Here is a 17589-nt window from a genome sequence, read left to right as displayed (position 1 = left end):
TGCTCTTGTATCGGGGCAGAGAGAGAGGCAGAGCTTGGTGTCTGCAGAACCGGGCGCTTGGGGCCACCAGCCCCTAAGGCTTGGCCTGTAGCATCTCCCATACTCAGTGTTGCCCAGACCTAGGCCTGTGGGGCCACCTGCCCGTGACTGCCACAGATAGCGCCGCTTCTGAGCCACAGCCTTGATCACCTGTGGACGCAGTTCTCCTTGTCCTGCCGCAGAGGCAAAATGGGAGGCCCTCACCCCTGAGACAAGGAAAACTGGCCAGCTAGATTAGGTCACCTCAGGCCACGTGGGGCGGCAAAAATGGCAAAGTTTTACAGGCAAAGCAGCGACCATGGTACTACCCAGGCCTAGGACTGGGGTGGGATCAGGGCTGCCTGGTCCATAGCAAGTCCTCTTCCCAGGACTCGGTATCACAGTGGGGTTCTGATTAACTCAGATTTCCCCAAAGTGGAGACATTCAGCGGCCCTCCTTTTTGCTAGATATTCACATCTTTTACTCACTACCTTTTTTGCATGTTATTTCTACCAGATTTGCTTTTTGTATTTTAAGGAAATAAAAATAATTGCAAACAGGCGTGGTGGCTCACACCTGTAATCCCAGCATGGTGGGTGGCTCATGCCTTTAATCCCAGCACTTTGGGAGGCTGAGGCAGGTGGATCACAAGGTCAGGAGTTCAAGACCAGCCTGGCCAAGATGATGAAACCCCATCTCTACTAAAAACTACAAAAATTAGCTGGGCGTGGTGGCAGACGCCTGTAATCCCAGCTACTCGGGAGGCTGAGGCAGGAAAATTGCTTGAACCCGGGTGGCAGAGGTTGCAGTGAGCCGAGATCGCGCCACTGCACTCCAGCCTGAGTGACAGAGTTGAGACCCCATCTCAAAAAGAAAATAATAATAAATAAAACTAAAATAATTGCTCATCAGTGTTTTCCTGTTACGATTCTTCTCAGTTCTTAGATTATGAATCAGATCCACAGGGCACTGTGTATTAGGACATGTTATTCCCATTCAAAAACATTGTTTTAAAAAGAAGAAAAACCTTTCTTCTTAAGACTGTTTTCCCGTATTTTCTGGACTCTCCAGTTGACTCCTGAGTTACTTAACGCTGAAGTTAGGACATATCCCGTTAGGATCTGACCTGTGCCTTCTAAAGGAAAGTGATTTTTTACTTGTAATTTATTGTAAGTTATGAATAAATGAACATGATGTCCTATTAAGTTTAATATGTTCCAATGCTCGTTTAAATAATGCTCTTAAATTACTGGCATTTGGAAATGTGTGCGCACTCCATTAATCCAGTGTAGTTTTTTGTCGTGGTTTTGCTGAATTAGGACTGATGTGAACTGTCTGTGTTTTTTATGTGCTTAAATATCCTCGTTTGTTCTTGTCCAAACTGACACAGATTACTCTCCCAGCTGATTCTCTCTTTTGCCAAACTTATTTCAAAACATTTCAAAAGAACTAGATGTGGAGCCCAGTGCTGGGTGGACCGTGGCTGCGTTGCGTGCTAGGCCTCTGGTAAAGAAGTTAAGGACGTTACCCACACACAGCCCTGCGTCTGTTTCTGTTTTCCTGCCTCAGCCCATTGCTGACTAAGGGGAAATGAAACATAAACGTGAGAAAAGTTGCATGACCATCGGAGACCGTGGGGCTGGGAGGACTTCACAGGGCAGAGGGGTTGCCTTCAGCAGACATTAGAGATTGTGTAGTTCTCATCTACTTTGTGTTTCACGGCGGCACGGCGAGTGGATGGCATGGCGTTGGCCTGGGCTCACCTTTGCTGCCCATCCCCAGCCATGGGACATTCTGGAACTGCGAGGTCTCTTCCCTGGAGGAAGCTCCTTGCGTTCGGGTGGAGGCTTTAGACTCTGGTGAGCCTAAGGAATGTGACTATTGCAGCCCCTGTGACGGTGGGTCCCTCCCAGAGGTGGGGGACAGAAGAGAGCAGGCACCCAGAGCAGGAGCCGCCCGGGGCAGGAGGGAGTCCTCTGGGAAAAGGTGTGGACGCCTCTGGTGGCCCCAGTGTGCTGTCCTCAGCCACAGACCAGATGCCGCCAGGGTCCTCCCGACCAAGTTTCACTCCCGGGGGACATCTTAGAGCTAGAAGTTCAGCCTGAATGTCATTGAACTTACAAGAAAAAGGGACAATTTGTCTGTCTTTGAAAGACTAAATGCTAGTTTACATAAAATTGTGTTTATTCTACGGTAAGACCAGGGGCCACTAAGGACACAGCCCTGTGTGCATCCTGTTCAGTCAGCAACAAAATCTCTCTTGATCCTAGGGGTCAGCTGGTGGTCACTGATTTGAGTTTGGTAGAAAAGGGCAATGAGAATTGTAGAATGTGTTTGTTAAAAATCGAGTTGAGCTTTGAATAGCAGTTGAAACAGGCGTCATCTGCTGCGTAGTCAAGTTCTAAGATGAGATTAGATGATTTGTGGTAGAAGTTGTGACATGTTGCTTATAAGCCTGTATTTCTAAGGAATTGGAAGAAGTCGATGAAAATGTTTGTTTTTGAACATATAAACCTAAGGTTTTTTTGCCCTATCTTTGCTTAGCAGATATTTTCTTTTATGGCAAATATATTTTCAATATGTAGTAGAATCAAATGTTATTCTTTAAAAATGTATCTATATACTTTTAAAATAAACATGAACAATAAACTATATACATTTAGCTATGTATAATTTATTGTTCATATGTTTATTTTAAAAAGGTTAGAAGGGTATACATTATGATGTTAAGTGTGGTTATCCCTGAATAGTAGGAAAAGGTGTGGCTTAAATTTTCTTCCTTATGTTTTCTTGACTTTTCTAAATTTGTTATAATAAATGTTTGTGTGTGTGTGTGTGTGTCTCACATATATAACAGAAAGTAGGGGAAATCCTTTGAAGAATAGTGGAGAGATGCTGCAAAGAAGTAAAGATTTTCTTTGTTAAGTAAAATTCTAAATAATGTAAAATAGTAATAGAAAGAACTGTTTTCATATTTGCTGTATTTTTTACCACGTCCAGCTTTGTTAGGTAAATTCAGTTCTCTCTTTATTTTTTAGGTTGTATGGCTCAACACTCAACATCGACCTGTTTCCAGCACTCATGGTGGAGGACCTGGTGCCTGGCAGCCGGCTGGGCCCCACCCTGATGTGTCTTCTCAGCACACAGTTCAAGCGCCTGCGAGATGGGGACAGGTGAGCATGTGCACCAGAAAGGGGAGCACACGCACCAGAAAGGGGAGCACACTCCTAAGCCGCCTTCTCAGGGACTCCAGAGGAGAAGGGCCTTCCTGGTTGAGAATGAGGGAGGCACGAGGCCCTGGTGTCTTCTGTGCACCGCCTTGGACTTGCATGTCCTTGCAGCCTCAAAACTCAACCACACCAGGTTCAAAGATGCTTTTCCCACCCCTTCATTTGCAGGAATATTTCTGTTCCTGTAAACTATTGGACAATCCATACAGCTAAACCACGGTGGGACTTCAGAGAAGTTTGGGCTTCGGGCAAGATCTTTGTTTTGCCTCTTGTTTACTGTTACTACTTTAATGTAGTGGAAAGGCAGAGCGAACCTGTTACTATTTCAGCAAACCTAAAATAAGTGCCGTACCAGTTTTTTTTAAAGTTGCCCATTGTCTTTGTTGCTAGTCAGAAGAGCTAACACTGTCGTTTTTACACCAGATTGTCTGCCTTTGCTTTTGTTATGGAGTAGGGGATGTGAACAGTGTGTGAGTCCATTTTTAAGTGACACCTGATCAAACCTAGTGGTTTCTGTATTGCTGTGAACTAAGTAGGGGGAGATTTTAACTCAGCTCCTGGTGACCTGGGAGTCTCCTGCCCTTCTCTGATCCTGCTTTCATTTTGGGGGATCCAGGTTGTGGTATGAGAACCCCGGGGTGTTCTCCCCCGCCCAGCTGACTCAAATCAAGCAGACGTCTCTGGCCAGGATCCTCTGCGACAACGCGGACAACATCACCCGGGTGCAGAGCGACGTGTTCAGGGTGGCGGAGTTCCCTCATGGCTACGGCAGCTGTGACGAGATCCCCAGGGTGGACCTCCGGGTGTGGCAGGACTGCTGTGAAGGTGCGTGCCACGGGCACCACGTCTGTTCCTTTCTCATCCCTGGTTTTGGTGACTGCTTGGCGGGTGCTTAATTACCTGCAGATGTCACCCTAATCTTGAAAACTGAAAACAAAATATTCAGCTTTAGATTTAAATTGTGCTGTATCCATGCTGAGATGGACTGCGGAGCCAAAAATATAAACAAAGGTGGTGATTCTGAGGAGTTGGCAGTGCTATGGGAGAACATTCATGATTAAAGCGCTATGTAAGAGAAACAGACTTCAGCAAGGTGTGCCCCTAATTTTTCCTTAAAACCTAATGTATGTCTAGCTTACGGTGCTCGTGTAGCCAGATAAAAGACAAAAATCAAAATATGAAAGAAGCATATCAAATATATCAGGTTTTCTTTAAAAAATTATACTGAATGTTCTAAATATCTGTAACGTAAATGACTGAAGATAGGTGTTGTAAAGTATCTCATGAGGAGCCCTGCAGGTAGGAGGTGGCCTCATGATCGGCGTCGGGGGCCGTGTAGCTGAGGGACACCCTGACATCAATCCCACAGCCCTGGCACTCGTGCCCTGCCCTGACATCAATCCCACAGCCCTGGCACTCGTGCCCTGCCCTGACATCAATCCCACAGCCCCGGCACTCGTGCCCTGGCGCGCCAGGTCCCCTTCCCTGCAGAGGCGTCAGTGGCCTGCTGAGTGCGGCCATGGTTCTCCTGGCTGAGTTCCTGCTTCGCATTCCTAACTCCCAGCCTTGGTTAACCTCCATTTCCATTACTAATTTGAACATAATTTTGGCTTTATTCAAACTATGATCAGAGCCCCATAAAATACCAAACTGGGGATGTTTAGAACCCAGGTTGTGGAGTGCTCACTCTTGTGGTGAGAGAAGCGGGGCCCACCACCATGGGGGGATCTGGGGGCCCGCGGTGAGCGTGACGGGGAGGCGGGGCCAGACCGTGGCCTCACCCAGCGCTCTGTGGAGCTTGTGGTGTCTGTGGACACTTGGTAGTAAGTGTTGAAATCTGCATTGATAATAGAGCTGTGTTTTAGCAGCTTCTAAGACAGTGTGTGCCTGTGTGTGTGTGTGCGACTGTGGGGTATGTGTACCTGTGGGGTGTGTGTGTGGTGGGTGTGTGATCTAATTCTGCATCTGCCTCCTTATCTGCCCCCCCACCCACCCACCACCCACACACACATGCAGGGAAGTATATATGATAGGAGAATTCACATAAAAAACAAAATTATGCTTGCTAGGTACCCAATTTTCCAAATCCTTTACATGTTTGTTATTACATCTGTCAGAAACTTGTATCTGTTTTTTGTTTTATTGTTTTGTTTGTGTTTTTGTTTTGTATCCTCACCGGTTTATCCAATTCAAAATACTTTTCTACAAGCGTGGTAGAAAATGTGTTCTGTTGTAGAAAATTGTGCTGTTGAAAATGATTAGGAAAAGCCAATGATACAAAAACCGTTTTCTGGTAACTTTACCGGGCCCCTGTTAGCTGCTTAATAAGAAGCACAGCCAGGTTTTCTGTTCTTTTGCTAAGAAATCCAAAGTCCTTTGAAAGACTTCATCTTTAAAGCCAGTCTTTGTTCCCCTCGGGTTACAAGCCCCTCCTCCTCTCGGGCACTGTGGGAGAGGCTGAACTGCCTGAAGCAATGGCTGACACTGTTTCTTCCGGATACTTCTCTCTCTTAAAATAACAGGCATGGCCTTAAGCTGACACAGCTTAGAGAATGCTTGATAAGCTTTACCTGTTTTTGTTTACCCAAAAGCCATATTTAAATACAGCAGAAAAATATGAAAACAGAACTCAGATTTGACAGAACCAAATGTCAGTTGCTATTTACTTTTCAGTTAAACTTTTTAGAAAGACACATTGGGGGCTGGGCGGTGGCACACGCCTGTAATCCCAGCACTTTGGGAAGCCAAGGCAGGCGATTACCTGAGGTTAGGAGTTCGAGACTGGCCTGACCAACATGGTGAAACCCCCGTCTCTACTGAAAGTAACAAAAATTAGTCAGGCATGGTAGTCGGCACCTGTAATCCCAGCTACATGGGAGGCTGAGGCAGGAAAATCGCTTGAACCCAGGAGGCAGAGGTTGCAATGAGCTGAGATCATGCCATTGCACTCCAACCTGGGCAATAAGAGCGAAACTGTCTCAAAAAAGTAAATAAATAAAAAGACACATTTAAAATGAACATCCGTGAGGTGCAACTCTTCGTCATCCGCTTCACTGATGCCTACACCAAGTGCTGTGTGGCGTCTGCACTAGGTCCGGGAAGCCAGCCTGCTCCTGGCTTGGCCAGCCTGGGCAGCTCAGAGCAGGTGCAGGCCAGGCCACTGAGCAGGTGTGGCCCAGCCGTGCCCTGGGGCGTGAGGAGGAGATGGCCATCCTGGAGGGATGGGGGTCCCATCAAAGAGTTCTGGGGTTGGGGCTGATGGGTGCTTTGGCAGGGACCCCACAGTGCCTGGGACCGTGTCCTGGCCCTGCTGCTTCCCTGTCGCCCTGGAAATCTACTGGGGACCCACCCCAGACCTGCACAGCCCTGGGTGGGCCTGCCAGTGAGGCTCATTCTTGTCCCCAGGGTGTTGCTGGGAGGGGCTACTGTTCTAGGATGTATTTATGTGCCCAGGAGCCATTTCAAGAAACTCTGCTCTTCTCTGCTCCTGAGACGATTGTGGGTGGAATAAGCGAGGGGTCCAGCCAACTGGGTTTACTCAGAAGCTGTATAGTTAATGTGGAAATAAACAGCAGGTCATTCAGCGGGACTGTTTATGGGCTCTGCTCTGGGGGCAGACGGAGCTTTAGGCCTCTGTCTTGAAGATACTCCCTGCCTCTTTCCAGCCAGTCAGGCGAGTACTAGACCGGAAGGAGCCGGCTGCCCTCACGGGAGACAGGAAAGCTAGCGTGGGTCTGAGGTTTATGCTGCACGTGCCTCTTCTCTTCTCATAGAATTTCTACTCAGTGGCTTCCTGAGACATTAGCATTTTGCAAAGGTCCATATTTGCCCTTCACTTTCGTCCTCTGCCACAGCTTTCTTGGGTGAGGATGATGTACAAGACAGACTAAACAGCCCTCACTTCGTTAGATGGTGTGTCCACAGGGCCTAGGTGGGAGACAGCACTGAGGGCCCCTCACTCACCCGGGGCTCAGGAGGACACAGGACTGAGGGCCCCTCACTCACCCGGGGCTCAGGAGGACACAGCACTGAGGGCCCCTCACTCACCCGGGACTCAGGAGGGACACAGCACTGAGGGCCCCTCACCCGGGGCTCAGGTGAGGTACAGCACTGAGGGCTTCTCAGTCCACCACAGGTTGAGAAGGAAGCCACACCGAGGCAGGGAGGCGTTTGGGCTACATTCAGGAGAAGCAGGGCCAGGCCCGCCTCTCGTCTGACAGTGGGGCTGGCAGTGTGATGCAGGTAGTGTAGCGTAACTTCAAGGCACTCCAGAGTGCAGATTGTCACCTGGCCATAGGGGAGGGACCGCCAGACACGAGCAGACTCTGACCTCCGAGGCAGAGTGCCTGAGCCTCCATCTGTGGGTGGAGGGAACTCAGCGAGGGTGTGGTGTGGGCCTCCTCAGTTCGCCCAGCTGTCCTCAGCGCGGCCGGTGCCGTGAGGTCACGAGGGCAGGGGCACAGCGGAAAGAGGCCTGACCCCTCAGGGCAGGAGAGGGTAAGAGCTGCAGACCAGCTGCCAGGTTGCCTGATTTAAGGTGCCACAGTTTGCTCCACGGGCAGCCAGTGAAGACTGTTCATAGTTGGCAGGATGTGCTTTAATTCCCTGAGGTCAGAGCCTCCAGAGCTGACATTCTGCTTTGTGCTTCCGTTTTAGACTGTAGGACCAGGGGGCAGTTCAACGCCTTCTCCTACCATTTCCGAGGCAGACGGTCTCTGGAGTTCAGCTACCAGGAGGACCAGCCGACCAAGAAAACAAGACCACGGAAAATACCCAGGTATGGTGGTCTCTGAGGTCAGCTGATGTACAGAGGGGCCCTCACACCGCGGGCATCGGGCAGTGGGACCGGCATCCTGTTGTGGGCCTGTGGTGAGGATGGTTCCTGGCAGGGACGTCCCGGGACACTGGGGGCCGGGCTGCAGCCTGCGTCCTGCGGTGCTGCCCGCTCAGAGCATCGGGCGGTGCACACCCAGGAAACCTTGAAATGAGACCCTGCGTGACCTGCTGAGATTATATTTCCCTCCCCCTCCTTTCCCCTCACCACAGTGTTGGGAGACACGGGGAACATCTCAGCAACAGCACCTCAGCCTTCAGCACACGCTCAGACACTCCCGGGACTAATGACTTCAGAGAGTTTGTTCTGGAAATGCAGAAGACCATCACAGACCTCAGAACACAGGTGAGTGCCTGGGGCCTGTGTCCGCCCATCCAAGACTCCACAGCAGCACAGCCCTGCCCCAGCCTTCTGGGGCTACCACTTTATTCCCAGGCGACTGTTCAACTGCCCACACGCAACCCTGACCCTGGAGCCTTGGGGTGCCATTTCTGCGTGCTGGGTCGGGCTGGGCCAGGTGCCACTGGTGTCCCTGGGTTTCCCAACAGATGGGGGTCACCAGGCAGGGGCAATCTGTGTCACAGCCGTGGGACTGCCAGCCAGGTGACCTTGCTGGAGAGAACACAGGATTAGGGTGCTGTAGGAGAGTTCAAACATGAAGTCCTGTTCTTAAGCCTCTTACTTAGGAATAACTTGGAATCATCCCTCCCAGGGCGTGGTAAGGAGGCATTTCCAGTTCAGTCCTCCACACCCGATCCAGCCTCTCCAGTGTGAGGAAAGTGCTGGTGTCTGTGGTACGACCACAGGGATTTTCAGATGGGGCTCTTCTCGGGCTCTGCAGAAATCCTGCAGAAATGAGTTCCGTCCTGTCCTTCCTATCCCAGGGACTTCCTTCTGCTTTCTCCACTGCCTGTGGTGGGGTTATCTCTGGGATGTTACATAAGCGGGTGGAGATTGAGATCTATGGCTAAATAAAAGGAGGTGCATCACTCCGCTGGTGTGGGTGGGATCCCCCAGGGCGCGCGGGTCCTGGCTGGGATTCCCAGGGTGCGCGGGTCCTAGCTGTCTGCAGCACTTTTAACCTGTAAGCACAGCTCCTTTCCTACTCACAGGACTCTGAGCCCTTAGGTTTGGGAGAGTCATCTTCTAGTGTAGCCCCAAGGTAACCCCCAGCCACAGGGAGAGGTACCCTGACTGCTTCTCTGCCTGCTGCCTCATCCCCTGCAGCTGCAGGTCCTCCTGCCTCTGCAGCCTGGAGACCAGGTGTATATCCCCCTGCAGCTGCTTGAGTGGGCAGCGTGTGGCAGGTCTTCCTCCCTCCGCAGCCTAGAGACCAGGTGCACGAGCCCTGGCAGCTGCTTGAGTGGACAGCGTGTGGCAGGTCTTGCTCTGCAGCACAGAGACCACGTGCACATCCCCGGCAGCTGCCAGAGTGGACAGCATGCAGTGTTCACTCAGCTCCACCTGGCAGTAGGAGGGAAGCAGAGACAAACCCAGACTGACCCTTGGGGTCTGTGCTGAGGCCTGGGTGCCCCAGGGGTCCACTGCGGAGGTGGGTCTGTGAACCCCAAGGTCATTCAGGGCAGGCCTTGTGCACAGGTGACCCTGGACAGCAGAGCAGAGGCGGAGGGGGACCAGCCACCCCACCTGTGTCTGCAAATACCAATGCCCTGTGCCCTCCCATGTTGTTGATTCTGTCCACAGTGCTGTGACTTCCTTCCACTCTCAGAATGAATGGGCAGCTCCCAGGGTAGCAGCGCTAGGTCTGAGAAATGCAGATGTCCCTTGTGATTTTGCGGCCGGCAGCAGCACAGGGTGTGTGCCGTCTGTGGTCATTTCCCCGCACCCTGTATGTGCAGAGGCGTTCATGTATCTTGGTGACTGCTGAGGCGCACACAGGCTGCTGTGGTCACTGCTTCTCTCTGGCTGTGAATTAAAGCAGGTCAGCCACAGACACAGAGGTGACATGCAGGTCACCTGGAACCTCCGCAGACCATCCTGGCTGCCAACCCCAAGTGCTCTCTGGCCCTTGTGCCACTGCTCCTGAGGCTTCCCTCTTTTTTTTTTTTTTATCCCCATCCCCATCCCCAAAGCTAGAAAGTTCTAAGCTTTGGTGACTTAAGTGCCAGTTGCTAATGAATGAGGCAGGCAGGAAAGATGGCTTTCATTTAGAAGCCGCATCTGAGGCATTTCCTGAAGTGAGTAACTAGTTAGGTTCTAGATGTCCAGCTGTCACGAAATGCAGAGGGTACGGTGAGGGGACGTCCACCTTTTTCAGCATGATGTGTGCACAGGTGAGACACTGCTCCGGCACAGGTTGGGGACGACACACTTCTGGCTGACAGGAGATCGAAGAAGACGTTTTAATTGAAATGAGTGAGTGGGTGGCTCACAGCCAGCATCGTTGATCGGTCAAAGCAGACAGCCTTACCTGTGGCTGAACATGCTTTATGAGAAGGCTTATTAGAGGAATTGGGATAGATACGATAAATAATTTGTGTTCATTTCAGACATCACTGACAGTTTAGGTTCCGTTGCAGGGGACAGAAAACCCCAAATCCGGATGGTTTGAATGAGGTACGAGTTTTTCTGTCACTCCCTGCTGCGGCTCGGTGCTGTGCTGCGGGTGGCCTCTTCCCAAGGTCACCTCGTGGCCCAGGCATTTCCGGCCACCGTCACCCTGTCTGCCCCCGGGCCCTGCAAGATGCAAGAGAGGGTCTGAGGAAGGAGACCCTTCCAGGAGGCTCCTGCCACCCGGTGCCTGGCACGGCGGTTGGAAAGGGCACCTCATTATGGGGCCCCGAGCTTCCAGAGAAAAGCCAGTGGTGGTGGTACTCGGAAAACAGGCAGACTTGACTCGGGGGATTCTGAGTGGTCGTCGTCCGTTCTGGTGGAAGCGTGGGTGCAGGACGTTCTTGTCCTCTGGTCGAATCTTGCTCCCACAGTCCTCTGAGAACGTCACCTTTGTGTCCAAGGCTTTTATTTGACAGCACGGTGGTGGGAACGTCTTCCACTGGGGCTTTTGGCCAGCCGTCGCCAGTCTAATAAGGACATTGGAGATTCTGTAAAAGTTCTTGAGAAATATTCTCCTCATATGTTGTTTATTTTAAGGCATTCTTTTCAGGGAAATAACATATTTTAATACAAGAACTAAGCTGTTACTCTGAAGTGGCCAGTGAATGAATGTTCTTTGCTTTGCTGCAGATAAAGAAACTTGAATCACGGCTCAGTACCACAGAGTGCGTGGATGCCGGGGGTGAGTCTTACGCCAACAACACCAAGTGGAAGAAGGATGCATGCACCATTTGTGAATGCAAAGTGAGTATGGGGTCTGTCTTCACGCCCTAAGGTATACCCAAGTCCGAGAGTCCCATGTGACCACTCAGGTGGGTGGCCCAGATGTCAAGGCCAGGCCCCTCCCCGCCCACCTGTGCCGGCCTCCATCCCTCCTTCACTCCTATGGAAGCACCAGGCAAGCCCAGCTCTCTGTGCACAGAGGACGTGCTAGGAGGCTCAGAACCTCGGCATGGTCCACCCTACAGAGGGCGGGCAGCCCCTTCTCTGTTGCGGGGCCACGTGGGGCTGCTCGTGTGCACTGGCCTCACCTCCCAGCAGCTGTGGCAGGAATGTTCATGCCATGGAAACCCGTGAGTGGGGCAGATCAGCTCCTCCCTGCAGAGCTGGTGGGTGAACACTGACGTGCCCGCCGCTGACCCTGTCCCATCTCCCATCAGGGCTGGGGGTGTTACAGAGGTCGCGGGGGGACGATCCCTCCCCTGCAGAAGGAGACCGGTGGCAGGTGGAGCGTGCCCTGGTGCCGGCAGTGGACAGACGTCTGGCTGGAGCCAGGCTCCGTGGAAAGCTCAGGGCATAGCGTGAGGAGGCAGGATGGTGAGGACAGCAGGCCAGCCCGGGCGCCTCACTTGCCATGGCCATTGGGAGAGGGCGCATCGGTGTCCCTGAGCTGGTCAGGTTTGGGAAGGGCAGACTGGGGAAGAGCAAAGCCCTGTCCCTTCCTCTCTGTCTAGTCCCATCCTGCTTCCTGACAACGTCCACCCCCAGACGCAGTCCGAGGGGATCCAGGTGTGAGGTGGGAGGATGTGCCCAGCTGGTGGTCTTGACCCCTCAGGGTGAGAGGATGGTGGGCATGGACAGAAAGGTGGGACGGAGCCTCAGGGAGACTTGTTATTGGGGCTCCCATTAACTCATACCTGTCTGCAACTATGAAATCCTCAGAGAACCACAAAACCCATGCCCACAGGGCAAGCACAGTGGGCAAGGCAGGGGCCTCAGGGCAAGGCCTGACTCATGGCCGTGGCTGACACCTGTCCCGGAGCTGAGAGACTGTGCTCACCTGAAGGCCATCCCGGAGCTGACAGGCTGTGCTCCGTCTCTCTTCTCCAGGACGGGCAGGTCACCTGCTTCGTGGAAGCTTGCCCCCCCGCCACCTGTGCTGTCCCCACGAACATCCCAGGGGCCTGCTGTCCAGTCTGCTTACAGAGGAGGTCGGAGGAGAAGCCCTAGGCTCCTGGGAGGCTCCTCGGAGTTTGTCTGCGGTGCCATCGTGAGATCAGGTGGCCGACGGCAGGGAGCTGCAGGCTGCGGACCAGGAAACACCCAGAACTCGCGACATTTCATGACAACGTCCAGCTGGTGCTGTTACAGAAGGCAGTGCAGGAGGCTTCCAACTGGAGCATCTGTGGAGAAGGAGGCGGAGCAGGTGCCCGAAGGGAAGCAGGCAGGAGTCCTAGCTTCGCGTTAGACTTCTCAGGTTTTTATTTAATTCTTTTACAATGAAAAATTGGTGCTATTATTAAATTGCACAGTTGAATCATTTAGGCGCCTAAATTGATTTTGCCTCCCAACACCATTTCTTTTTAAATAAAGCAGGATACCTCTACACGTCAGCCTTACCTTGTTCAGATGCCAGGAGCCGGCAGACCTGTCACCCGCAGGTGGGGTGAGTCTCGGAGCTGCCAGAGGGGCTCACCGAAATCGGGGTTCCCTCACAAGCTATGTTTAAAAAGAGAATTGGTGTTTGGCAAATGGAACAGAACCTTTTATAAGAGTGTTCACAGGGACACTGTCTGGGGTTGCAGTGCGAGCCCCCGGCCTCTTCCCTGGGAACCTCTGAACTCCTCCTTCCTCTGGGCTCTCTGTAACATTTCACCGCGTGTCAGCATCTAATCCCAAGACCAACATTCCCGCTGCTCGAAGCAGCTGTATAGCCTGTGACTCTCCGTGTGTCAGCTCCTTCCACACTTGATTAGATCATTCATAAGCCACATTTAGAAACAGGTTTGCTTTCAGCTGTCACTTGCATACATACTGCCTAGTTGTGAACCAAATGTGAAAATCCTCCTTCATCCCATTGTGTATCTGATACCTGCCGAGGGCCAGGCCCGTGCGTTGACAGCACCGCCCCCAGCCGGCCCTGGTTGCGTCCACGTCCTGAATAGGAGCCGCCTCCGGATGGCTTTTCCCAAGGGAAGAGGAGCTCGAGTGTCGGGAACTGTCTAACTTCAGGTTGTGTGAGTGCGTTAAAAAAAAAAAAAAGAAGAATCCCTATACCTCATTTGTATTTTTAAAATGCATGATGTTTTATGAAACTTTGTCCATTTTTTAAGTATTAGATATGACAGAAAAACCATTTCCACTATGCAAAAGTTCTTTTAGAAGTCAGTGAAAATCAACTCTCATACCTCATGGTCTCTCTTTAATTGACCAAAACCTTCCATTTTTCTCTAAATACAAAGCGATCTGTGTTCTGCGCAACATTTCCCCGAACACACAGCTTCAGTGCAGCACGCTGACCTGAGTACCCACCGTGTGCCGGGCATAGTGCTGGACACATGAGGCACCAAGGTCCGGGCCACCTGCCCTCAGTGCGGCCCAGCTGAGGTGGTGGAGGCGGAAGCCCCTGAGGTCACGGCCGTTTCAGTTCAGGGTGGCAGGTGTCCAGCACTGGGGTATGACGTCGAGGCTTCCATGGGGTGGGGGAGGCCGGCTGCCTTCGGACAGGATGGGCGCGTACAGTGCCTAGTGTGATTCGTGCACGGCCCGTGTTCCAGGAGCATGTCCTCCCAAGGAGACACCCAGACCCTTCCAGCAGGAGCCTGCTACGTTGCTGTGGCAGAGGCAGCATTTCAGCTGTGAGGAGGGTCATTGGATTCATGGGTTTTATCTGTAAAAATGGTTGTCTTGACTTCTTATCCTCATATTGGTAAATGAGTGATAAAATTGGTTGGCGTTTCATGACATATGGACTTCTTTTGAAATAGCAAGTCAAATGTAGTGACCAAATTGTGGAAGAGATTTCTGTAAAACAGGAAATGTGTAAGTTCGTCTAAAAACTGACGGTTATGTAAGTTGCTGAGGCACTCGGATGACAGCGGATTCTGGGTTCTCGAGTGTTCTGTGCCTCTTACGTGCCTTGGAGGCCTCTGCGGTCTCAGTGCTGAGGTGGCACACCTGTAGCACACCTGTGTAATGTGCGGTCTGGGCCAGTGACAAGCAATTGTGTTGTCTAAGCCAAAGGGGGAAGCTGACTGTTATTTACCAAAAAAAAAATTCTGTAATTCAAACCAAAATGTCTGCGGAATCGCCAGTTTGATACTCTCTGTAATCAGAACAGTGGGCAGTGCCTGGGTGAACGTGTCTAGCAGCCCCTCTGCGGGATCGCTGTAACGGGAGTGGAATGTACATATTTATTTACTTTTCTAACTGCTCCAACAGCCAAATGCCTTTTTTATGACCATTGTATTCAGTTCATTACCAAAGAAATGTTTGCACTTTGTAATGATGCCTTTCAGTTCAAATAAATGGGTCACATTTTCAAATGGAGAATGGCTTTTTTTTTTTTTTTTTTTTTTTTTTTTTTACCTGAAACCAGTACATGAGGCTAAAACTTTTCCAGGTGAGATCCAAAGCCTGAGAAGGGAAGGAGGTAGGTCCAGGAAAAAGCCCCAGAACTGTCCTAGTCACTAATGATTTTGTGACTAAATGTGAAAACATTACTAAAAATAAGGTATTAGATAAAGTTGACTTCCTTTTCCAAAGTAGCTAGGATGCTTTAACCTGACTGAATTTTGACAGGTAGGAGTGAGCTCTTGGGAAAAACCTCTGGCAACTAAATGCCTCCTGCAGTTTTTGTGCTGTGGAGAAGGACATTTCTTTGTCAGAGAGGTATGTACAAGCAGCTCACACACCCAGGTGTCTGTGACAGGCAGCTGCTTTTCCAGAAGCAAGAACGCGGGTCAGGAGGGCACAGTGCACAGAAGACAGACACTCCCTTTTCAGAGCTGAGCCATGTGGGGCTCTGGGGCCAGAAGTCGGGGATGACATGTGATAATTGCTGAGCCCCTCAGGCTGTGGTTGGGTGGGAGACAGGATGCTGCTCTAAAGGAAACTGGAATGGATTCGAGGGCGTCTTTATAGGGCCTGGAAAAAATACTACTCGTCTATATAAGGAGAATAATGAAATATTAAGGAAAAATTAAATATTATGTTGTTAAAATTGCCAAATCATTTCAAAATTAGAATGAGAAATTGAGCTGCTTTCATGGAATGTTTATGAACATGGGATGAACACTCCTCAATCAACAAAAGACAAATTAGGTGCTTTTCTGTCACCAGGGAATGAGTGCCATATACCAATTTTAATTTAAATGAAATGCCTAATGCAAAACTAGCAAAAGTTAACCATATGTATCTTGTTTTAATAATATGTAGAATGCATTGAAACATTCCTCTTGCTCTTTGTTATTAACACTTAATACCTGTTTCTGGCGTGCAAGATTATATGTCAAATGACATAAATACAGGCATACCTGGGAGACGTTGTGGGCTCAGTTCCAGACCACTGCAATCAGTGACTATCTCAGTAAAGCAAGTCATACAATTTTTTTGGTTTCCCGGTGCATATAAAAGCTGTGTTCACATTATACTATGATCTATTACATGCACAGAAGCATTATGTCTAAAAAATGTACATACCTTATTTTAAAAATACTTTATTGCTAAAAATAGTGAACGATCATCTGAGCCTTCAGTGTGCTGTAATCTCTTTGCTGGTGGAGGGTCTTGTCTTGATGTTAATGGCTGCTGACTGATTAGGGTGGTGGTGGTTGAAAGTTGGGGTGGCTGTGTCAATTTCAGAAAGCAAGACAAAATGAAGCTTAGCGCATTGGTTTAGTCTTACTTTCATGAAAGATTTATTTGTAGCAAGGGATGTTGTTTGATAGCATCTTACCCACAGAATTGCTTATTTCAACATTGGAGTCAGTCCTCTCAAAGCCTGCTGCTGCTTTATCACATCAACTTACAGAATATTCTAGATCCTGTGTTGTCATTTCAACAGTGTTCACAACATCTTCACCAGGAGTAGAGTCCATCTCAAGAAACCACTTGCTTTGCTCATCCCCAAGAAGCAACTCCTCATCCTTTCAAGATTGATCATGAAATTGCAGCAGTTCAGTCCCATCTTTAGACTCCACTTCTAATTCTCTTGCTATTTCCACTATATCTGCAGTTACTGCCTCCACGGAAGTCTTGAACCCCTCAGAGTCATCCAAGAAGGCAGGAATCAACTGTTTTTAACAGGCACTCCTGTTAGTGTGTGTATTTTGACCTGCTCCCATGGATCATAAATATTTTAATAGCATCTAGAGTGGTGAATTCTTTCCAGAAGGTTTTCAGTTTACTTTGCCTCAATCCATTAGAAGAACCACTATCTATGGCAGCTACAGCCTAATGAAATGATTTCTTACTTGAAAGTCAAAATTATAACTTGATCCATGGGCTGCAGAATGGATGTTGTGTTAACATTCATCTCTTGCGTGACCAAGTGCATTGTCGATGAGCAATAATATTTTGAAGATAATTGATTTTTTTTCTGAGCAGTAGGTCTCAAGAGTGGGCTTAAAATATTCAGTAAGTCATGTTGTAAACATATGTGCTGTCATTCAGTCTTTGTTGTTCCATTTATAAAGCACGGCCTGAGGCCGGGTGCGGTGGCTCAAGCCTGTAATCCCAGCACTTTGGGAGCCCAAGACGGGTGGATCACGAGGTCAGGAGATCGAGACCATCCTGGCTAACCCGGTGAAACCCCGTCTCTACTAAAAAATACAAAAAATTAGCCGGGCGAGGTGGTGGGCATCTGTAGTCCCAGCTACTCGGGAGGCTGAGGCAGGAGAATGGCGTAAACCCGGGAGGCGGAGCTTGCAGTAAGCTGAGATCCGGCCACTGCACTCCAGCCTGGGTGGCAGAGCGAGACTCCATCTCAAAAAAAAAAAAAAAAAAAAAGCACGGCCTGAGTTGATTTCGTATAATTCTTTAAAGTCTGAAGATTCTCAGAAGTAAATGAACATTAACTTCAACTTAAGGTCACCAGCTGCACCAGCCCGTGACAAGAGAGTCATCCTGTCCTCTGAAGCTTTGAAGCCAGGCATTCACTTCTCCTCTCCAGCTACAAAAGTCCTGAATGCATCTTTTTTCAATAGAAGGCT

The 17589-nt window shown here is 50.0% G+C and overlaps 1 protein-coding gene across 4 annotated transcripts in view; it reads left to right on the top strand.

The window, feature by feature from the left end:
* PXDN (peroxidasin) overlaps positions 1-14926 on the top strand; it is a 115776-nt gene extending 100850 nt beyond the window's left edge. For all 4 annotated transcript variants that reach the window (XM_009183610.4, XM_009183609.3, XM_003908225.4 and 1 more), the window contains 6 exons: positions 3058-3192; positions 3866-4074; positions 7906-8026; positions 8296-8428; positions 11288-11401; positions 12488-14926. In XM_009183610.4, coding sequence (XP_009181874.2) covers positions 3058-3192; positions 3866-4074; positions 7906-8026; positions 8296-8428; positions 11288-11401; positions 12488-12607 — 832 coding nt within the window. In that variant the 3' untranslated portion in view covers positions 12608-14926. The remainder of the gene's footprint in view (positions 1-3057; positions 3193-3865; positions 4075-7905; positions 8027-8295; positions 8429-11287; positions 11402-12487) is intronic.
* Positions 14927-17589: the final 2663 nt, after the last annotated feature.

This window comes from Papio anubis, chromosome 14 (genome assembly GCF_008728515.1).
Source record: "Papio anubis isolate 15944 chromosome 14, Panubis1.0, whole genome shotgun sequence".
Taxonomy (NCBI): domain Eukaryota; kingdom Metazoa; phylum Chordata; class Mammalia; order Primates; family Cercopithecidae; genus Papio; species Papio anubis.
The sequence above is the reverse complement of the archived record's forward strand: the minus strand, read 5'-3'. Positions and strand labels throughout refer to the sequence as shown.